The 8,714-nt window shown below is 46.9% G+C and overlaps 2 protein-coding genes across 2 annotated transcripts in view; both read right to left on the reverse strand.

Moving 5' to 3' along the window:
* The window catches only part of LOC134983100 (zinc finger protein 436-like), an 83,283-nt gene extending 81,103 nt beyond the window's left edge, over nucleotides 1-2,180 (reverse strand). Inside the window, exon 1 of the mRNA XM_063948803.1 lies at nucleotides 1,993-2,180. Within this exon, the coding sequence (XP_063804873.1) occupies nucleotides 1,993-2,180 (188 nt within the window). The remainder of the gene's footprint in view (nucleotides 1-1,992) is intronic.
* A 5,838-nt stretch (nucleotides 2,181-8,018) lies between these two features.
* On the reverse strand, nucleotides 8,019-8,504 carry LOC134983101 (gastrula zinc finger protein XlCGF71.1-like). Its single transcript, XM_063948804.1, has one exon. It carries the CDS (start codon nucleotides 8,502-8,504, stop codon nucleotides 8,019-8,021), a length of 486 nt encoding a protein of 161 aa, XP_063804874.1.
* Between the last annotated feature and the right edge of the window lie 210 nt (nucleotides 8,505-8,714).

Here is an 8,714-nt window from a genome sequence, read left to right on the forward strand (position 1 = left end):
CTCCAGTGCCTGGAGGCGGGGCTATAGAGGAGGCGGTGCAATGCATCCTGGGAACAGTCAAAGCTTTAGCCTGTTGGTGCCTCAGATCAAGATCCAACTCTACACCCCAATATTATTCCCTGTGGAATCCAGTGTACTTCGCAGAAAGAGATTTGACCATGGTAAGTCTACCATAAATCTCCTTATGTTCAGGCTAGGTAAGGTCCAAGCTTGGCATCAGGTCAGATGCCAGAGTCTCTAGCATTCAAGCAGGTCAGGGCAGGCAGAGTTCAATTGTAGTCAATGATACAGGCCCAGGGTCCAATGCATCTGCACATACAGCTAGGCCCAAGACAAAGCCGCAAAGCAGGACGCATAAATCCAGAAACAATGTACTGTCACTGGATTACTACCCTGACTTTCAAATCACACTCTGGTGTACATAGGTAATTTAAATTGAGGCCACTCTTCCTGAAATGTTAGAGCATAGGGAGGTATTCAATTATTGCAGTGTTTTCGACCAGTCGAAAAAACGTCAACTATCGGTCGTTTTTAGGGCAAATTACATTCAACTGGTCGAAAAATCTGGCACGGGCGAAAGCCACGTGTTTTGGTGAATTTGCGTGTGTTTTCGCCTGTTTTGGGTCTGTTTTCGCCCATGCAGATTCAACAAAAACAACAAAAGACATGGGCGAAAAGTGATTAAAAAACGGACAAAAACCTGCAAATGAATACCCATAGTCGAATTAGTCAAAAAATGGCACTTAATTGAATACCACCTATAGTCTAAATTTAAATTTAATAGTGCAAAACAAGATTATGTAATTCTGTAACAAGTCGTTGCCCACCGCCTCCCCCCCCCCTCCCCACACACACATACTTATACATATGAGTACATATGTGTACACACATACACTCCTTCATACTTATGGTAGTAAGAGGGGGGCAGCCCCTTATCAACTGCCCTCTCCCTCTTTTCCCCTCCTGCCTAAGAAGAACAAAAGCCAAATTGGTCGGTAATCATATATTTATTATATATATTATGTATGTACTGACAATATAATTGCATGTCCTGCTCATACATACACTGTACTGTGATGTCATCAGCCTACATCACCCGTCACGGTACACAATATATGAAGTATAAGACACAGGCCAGGAACGTACTAGAATTTCCATAAGAAGAGAGGCAAATATAAGATTCTATACGAACACCTCTATAAGGTGTTACACACACTGTAATCACCCAGACAGTCTCTCCTCATCCTTCTAAATCCATTTCATATATTTCCCTGGAGGGTACAGGAGGCTATCTAATAATATAGGCCAGAGGCCTGACCTTGACCATCGCTAAGCATGCAACAAAGACCAGGCTCTTTTGCAGGGCCAAGTGCTAAACTGAGAAAGCCCAGGTAATTATGTAATCTCCACCCATTAAGCCCACATACTGCATAGCATAAATCTCATGGCACTTGGACACCCGGCTGTGCCCAGTTCTTGGCATCAGAAGCTTTGCCATCTGTAGACACATCAGCACCCATTAAGCCAACCAAATAACAAGGTAGATGGGGGCATTTGTACAACAACATTGCATGGCATAAAAAAACTTTTGTTTGGAGCTTTCCAAATAGCTGCCTGTGAGAGAGTAATTCGGAAATTACAGACTAATCAGAGGAACCATCTCACAACTTATATCATGACCAAACATGGTGTAATATACATTAGGACCCTATATAATTGCAAACAACTGATACTGACAGTTTCCTTCCGCAAACATAAACTATGCTGATAGGTTAATTGGCTCCCAACAAAAATTAACCTTCCTGTGTTATGTACATGTGGTAGGGAACATAGATTGTAAGCTCCACTGGGGCAGTAATTTATGTTAATGGACAAACATTCTATGTAAAGCGATGCAGAATGTGTGTGTACTCTATAAATAACTGGTAAAAAATAATAATATTGCAATATTTTATAGATTGCTGTGATCCAGTTTCAGGTCTATCAGCTCACCGATATGGTTTGTCACCTGTGTGAGTTCTCAGATGTTTAACAAGATCTGATTTCTGTGTAAAACATTTCCTACATACACAGCATGAAAACGGCTTCTCACCCGTGTGAGTTCTCTGATGTCTAACAAGATCTGATTTATGTGTAAAACATTTCCTACATACAGAGCATAAATGCGGTTCCTCACCCATATGGCTTTTCAGATGTTTAACAAAATGGGATTTAAGTGGAAAGCATTTCCCACACTCAGAGCATAAAAATGACTCCTCGTCTGTGTGTAGTCTCTGGTGATCCTCAAGAAGTTATTTACGTGTAAAACATTTCCGACACTCCAAGCAGAAAAATGGCTTCACTCCTGTGTGTATTCTCTGGTGGTCCACAAGATTTGATTTACGTGTAAAACATTTTTCACACTAGGAGCATATAAAATAAGAATTTACTTACCGATAATTCTCTTTCTCATAGTCCGTAGTGGATGCTGGGGACTCCGTAAGGACCATGGGGAATAGCGGCTCCGCAGGAGACTGGGCACAAAAGTAAAGCTTCAGAACTACCTGGTGTGCACTGGCTCCTCCCCCCATGACCCTCCTCCAAGCCTCAGTTAGGATACTGTGCCCGGACGAGCGTACACAATAAGGAAGGATTTTGAATCCCGGGTAAGACTCATACCAGCCACACCAATCACACCGTATAACTCGTGATCTAAACCCAGTTAACAGCATGATAACAGAGGAGCCTCTAGAGAAGATGGCTCACTACAGCAATAACCCGATTTTTCTGGTAACAATAACTATGTACCAGTATTGCAGACAATCCGCACTTGGGATGGGCGCCCAGCATCCACTACGGACTATGAGAAATAGAATTATCGGTAAGTAAATTCTTATTTTCTCTAACGTCCTAAGTGGATGCTGGGGACTCCGTAAGGACCATGGGGATTATACCAAAGCTCCCAAACGGGCGGGAGAGTGCGGATGACTCTGCAGCACCAAATGAGAGAACTCCAGGTCCTCCTCAGCCAGGGTATCAATTTTGTAGAATTTTACAAACGTATTTGCTCCTGACCAAGTAGCTGCTCGGCAAAGTTGTAAAGCCGAGACCCCTCGGGCAGCCGCCCAGATGAGCCCATCTTCCTTGTGGAGTGGGCATTTACAGATTTTTGGCTGTGGCAGGCCTGCCACAGAATGTGCAAGCTGAATTGTACTACAAATCCAACGAGCAATAGTCTGCTTAGAAGCAGGAGCACCCAGCTTGTTGGGTGCATACAGGATAAACAGCGAGTCAGATTTTCTGACTCCAGCCGTCCTGGAAACATATATTTTCAGGGCCCTGACAACGTCTAGCAACTTGGAGTCCTCCAAGTCCCTAGTAGCCGCAGGCACCACAATAGATTGGTTCAGGTGAAACGCTGAAACCACCTTAGGGAGAAACTGAGGACGAGTCCTCAATTCCGCCCTGTCCGAATGGAAAATCAGATAAGGGCTTTTACAGGATAAAGCCGCCAATTCTGACACGCGCCTGGCCCAGGCCAGGGCCAACAGCATGACCACTTTCCATGTGAGATATTTTAACTCCACAGATTTAAGTGGTTCAAACCAATGTGACTTTTGGAACCCAAAAACTACATTGAGATCCCAAGGTGCCACTGGAGGCACAAAAGGAGGCTGTATATGCAGTACCCCTTTTACAAACGTCTGAACTTCAGGGACTGAAGCTAGTTCTTTTTGGAAGAAAATTGACAGGGCCGAAATTTGAACCTTAATGGACCCTAATTTCAGGCCCATAGACACTCCTGTTTGCAGGAAATGTAGGAATCGACCCAGTTGAATTTCCTCCGTCGGGCCTTACTGGCCTCACACCACGCAACATATTTTCGCCAAATGCGGTGATAATGTTTTGCGGTTACATCCTTCCTGGCTTTGATCAGGATAGGGATGACTTCATCCGGAATGCCTTTTTTCCTTCAGGATCCGGCGTTCAACCGCCATGCCGTCAAACGCAGCCGCGGTAAGTCTTGGAACAGACAGGGTCCTTGCTGGAGCAGGTCCCTTCTTAGAGGTAGAGGCCACGGATCCTCCGTGAGCATCTCTTGAAGTTCCGGTTACCAAGTCCTTCTTGGCCAATCCGGAGCCACGAATATAGTGCTTACTCCTCTCCATTTTATCAATCTCAGTACCTTGGGTATGAGAGGCAGAGGAGGGAACACATACACTAACTGGTACACCCACGGTGTTACCAGAGCGTCTACAGCTATTGCCTGAGAGTCCCTTGACCTGGCGCAATACCTGTCGAGTTTTTCCCAACGGTTTATAATCATGTGGAAGACTTCTGGGTGAAGTCCCCACTCTCCCGGGTGGAGGTCGTGTCTGCTGAGGAAGTCTGCTTCCCAGTTGTCCACTCCCGGAATTGCTGACAGTGCTATCACATGATTTTCCGCCCAGCGAAGAATCCTTGCAGCTTCTGCCATTGCCCTCCTGCTTCTTGTGCCACCCTGTCTGTTTACGTGGGTGACTGCCGTGATGTTGTCCGACTGGATCAACACCGGCTGACCTTGAAGCAGAGGTCTTGCTAAGCTTAGAGCATTGTAAATGGCCCTTAGCTTCAGGATATTTATGTGAAGTGATGTCTCCAGGCTTGACCATAAGCCCTGGAAATTCCTTCCCTGTGCGACTGCTCCCCAGCCTCGCAGGCTGGCATCCGTGGTCACCAGGACCCAGTCCTGAATGCCGAATCTGCGGCCCTCTAGAAGATGAGCACTCTGCAACCACCACAGGAGGGACACCCTTGTCCTTGGTGACAGGGTTATCCGCTGATGCATCTGAAGATGCGACCCGGACCATTTGTCCAGCAGGTCCCACTGAAAAGTTCTTGCGTGGAATCTGCCGAATGGGATTGCTTCGTAGGAAGCCACCATTTTACCCAGAATCCCTGTGCATTGATGCACTGAGACTTGGCTCGGTTTTAGGAGGTTCCTGACTAGCTCGGATAACTCCCTGGCTTTCTCCTCTGGGAGAAACACCTTTTTCTGGACTGTGTCCAGGATCATCCTTTAGGAACAGAAGACGAGTCGTCGGAACCAGCTGCGATTTTGGAATATTGAGAATCCAATCGTGCTGCCGCAACACTACCTGAGATAGTGCTACACCGACCTCCAACTGTTCCCTGGATCTTACCCTTATCAGGGAATCGTCCAAGTAAGGGATAACTAAAATTCCCTTCCTTCGAAGGAATATCATCATTTCGGCCATTACCTTGGTAAAGACCCGGGGTGCCGTGGACCATCCATACGGCAGCGTCTGAACTGATAGTGACAGTTCTGTACCATAAACCTGAGGTACCCTTGGTGAGAAGGGTAAATTTGGACATGAATGTAAGCATCCGTGATGTCCCGAGACATCATGTAGTCCCCTTATTCCATGTTTCTTAATCACTGCTCTGAGTGACCCAATCTTGAATTTGAACCTCTGTATGTAAGTGTTCAAAGATTTTAGATTTAGAATCGGTCTCACCGAGCCGTCCGGCTTCGGTACCACAACAGTGTGGAATAATACCCCGTTCCCTGTTGCAGGAGGGGTATCTTGATTATCACCTGCTGGGAATACAGCTTGTGAATGGCTTCCAAAACTGTCTCCCTGTCAGAAGGAGACATTGGTAAAGCCGACTTTAGGAAACGGCGAGGGGGAGACGTCTCGAATTCCAATTTGTACCCCTGAGATATCACCTGAAGGATCCAGGGGTCTACTTGCGAGTGAGCCCACTGCGCGCTGAAATTCATTGAGACGGGCCCCCCACCGTGCCTGATTCTGCTTGTAAAGCCCCAGCGTCATACTGAGGGCTTGGCAGATGCGGGAGAGGGTTTCTGTTCCTGGGAACTGGCTGATTTCTGCAGCCTTTTTCCTCTCCCTCTGTCACGGGGCAGAAATGAGGAACCTTTTGCCCGCTTGCCCACGAAAAGACTGCGCCTGATAATACGGCGTCTTCTCATGTTGAGAGGCGACCTGGGGTACAAACGTGGATTTCCCAGCTGTTGCCGTGGCCACCAGGTCTGAAAAACCGACCCCAAATAACTCCTCCCCTTAATAAGGCAATACTTCCAAATGCCGTTTGGAATCCGCATCACCTGACCACTGTCGTGTCCATAACCCTCTACTGGTAGAAATGGACAACGCACTTAGACTTGATGCCAGTCGGCAAATATTCCGCTGTGCATCACGCATATATAGAAATGCATCTTTTAAATGCTCTATAGGCAATAATATACTGTCCCTATCTAGGGTATCAATATTTTCAGTCAGGGAATCCGACCACGCCAACCCAGCACTGCACATCCAGGCTGAGGCGATTGCTGGTCGCAGTATAACACCAGTATGTGTGTAAATACATTTTAGGATACCCTCCTGCTTTCTATCAGCAGGATACTTAAGGGCGGCCATCTCAGGAGAGGGTAGAGCCCTTACAAGCGTGTGAGCGCTTTATCCACCCTAGGGGGTGTTTCCCAACGCACCCTAACCTCTTGCGGGAAAGGATATAATGCCAATAACATTTTAGAAATTATCAGTTGTTATCGGGGGAAACCCACGCATCATCACACACCTCATTTAATTTCTTAGATTCAGGAAAACTACAGGTAGTTTTTCCTCACCGAACATAATACCCCTTTTTGGTGGTACTCGTATTATCAGAAATGTGTAAAACATTTTTCATTGCCTCAATCATGTAACGTGTGGCCCTACTGGAAGTCACATTTGTCTCTTCACCGTCGACACTGGAGTCAGTATCCGTGTCGGCGTCTATATCTGCCATCTGAGGTAACGGGCGCTTTAGAGCCCCTGACGGCCTATGAGACGTCTGGACAGGCACAAGCTGAGTAGCCGGCTGTCTCATGTCAACCACTGTCTTTTATACAGAGCTGACACTGTCACGTAATTCCTTCCAACAGTTCATCCACTCAGGTGTCGACCCCCTAGGGGGTGACATCACTATTACAGGCAATCTGCTCCGTCTCCACATCATTTTTCTCCTCATACATGTCGACACAAACGTACCGACATACAGCACACACACAGGGAATGCTCTGATAGAGGACAGGACCCCACAAGCCCTTTGGGGAGACAGAGGGAGAGTTTGCCAGCACACACCAGAGCGCTATATATATACAGGGATAACCTTATAGAAGTGTTTTTCACCTTATAGCTGCTGTTTTATTAATAATACTGCGCCTAATTAGCGCCCCCCTCTTTTTTTTAACCCTTTCTGTAGTGTAGTGACTGCAGGGGAGAGCCAGGGAGCTTCCCTCCAACGGAGCTGTGAGGGAAAATGGCGCCAGTGTGCTGAGGAGATAGGCTCCGCCCCCTTATCGGCGGCCTTATCTCCCGTTTTTCTATGTATTCTGGCAGGGGTTAAATGCATCCATATAGCCCAGGAGCTATATGTGATGCATTTTTTGCCATCCAAGGTGTTTTTATTGCGTCTCAGGGCGACCCCCCCAGCGCCCTGCACCCTCAGTGACCGGAGTGTGAAGTGTGCTGAGAGCAATGGCGCACAGCTGCAGTGCTGTGCGCTACCTTGTTGAAGACAGGACGTCTTCTGCCGCCGATTTTCCGGACCTCTTCTGTCTTCTGGCTCTGTAAGGGGGCCGGCGGCGCGGCTCTGGGACCCATCCATGGCTGGGCCTGTGATCGTCCCTCTGGAGCTAATGTCCAGTAGCCTAAGAAGCCCAATCCACTCTGCACGCAGGTGAGTTCGCTTCTTCTCCCCTTAGTCCCTCGATGCAGTGAGCCTGTTGCCAGCAGGTCTCACTGAAAATAAAAAACCTAAAACTAAACTTTTCACTAAGCAGCTCAGGAGAGCCACCTAGTGTGCACCCTTCTCGTTTGGGCACAAAAATCTAACTGAGGCTTGGAGGAGGGTCATGGGGGGAGGAGCCAGTGCACACCAGGTAGTTCTAAAGCTTTACTTTTGTGCCCAGTCTCCTGCGGAACCGCTATTCCCCATGGTCCTTACGGAGTCCCCAGCATCCACTTAGGACGTTAGAGAAATGGCCTCTCATCTGTGTGAATTTTCAGATGCTGAACAAGATTTGGTTTATCCGTGAAGCATTTCCCGCACTCAGAGCATGGAAATGGTTTTTCTCCAGTGTGAGTTCTTTGGTGTATAAGAAGACTCGATGGGCATGTAAAACATTTCCTGCACTCAGAGCATTGAAACATCTTCTCACCCGTGTGAATTCGGTGGTGTCCAGCCAGTTCTGTTTTCTGTCCAAAACATTTGTCACACTCAGAGCAGGGAAATGACCTCTGACCTGAGTGAGTTCTCTGATGTCTGACAAGGGTTGATTTATATACAAAACATTTCCCGCAGTCATTACAGGAAAATAGCTTTTCCCATCGTGTGACTTCTTTGATGTCTAACAAAGCGTGACTGATATCTAAAGCATTTACCACATTCAGGACAAGTAAAGTTGTTATTGCCCGTAGGAGCTGTAATATTATAGTTATCTGGAGAATATTCCCCATGAATAGAGGGATCAGGAGACACATGTATACTGTTATGTGCTGGATATAAGGTTAAGGCAATTGGATTTTCTCCTGGAGACTGTCCTCTGATGTTCTCATCTTCTATTAAAAAATCTGGATATGAAATGAGATGTACCTCCGAAGTATTCCCACCCTTGTGCACGTCTGCTGGAAAGAAAGAAAATGTAATGGCAATAGACATTGTTCTTC

This window comes from Pseudophryne corroboree (genome assembly GCF_028390025.1).
Source record: "Pseudophryne corroboree isolate aPseCor3 chromosome 3 unlocalized genomic scaffold, aPseCor3.hap2 SUPER_3_unloc_1, whole genome shotgun sequence".
Taxonomy (NCBI): Eukaryota; Metazoa; Chordata; class Amphibia; order Anura; family Myobatrachidae; genus Pseudophryne; species Pseudophryne corroboree.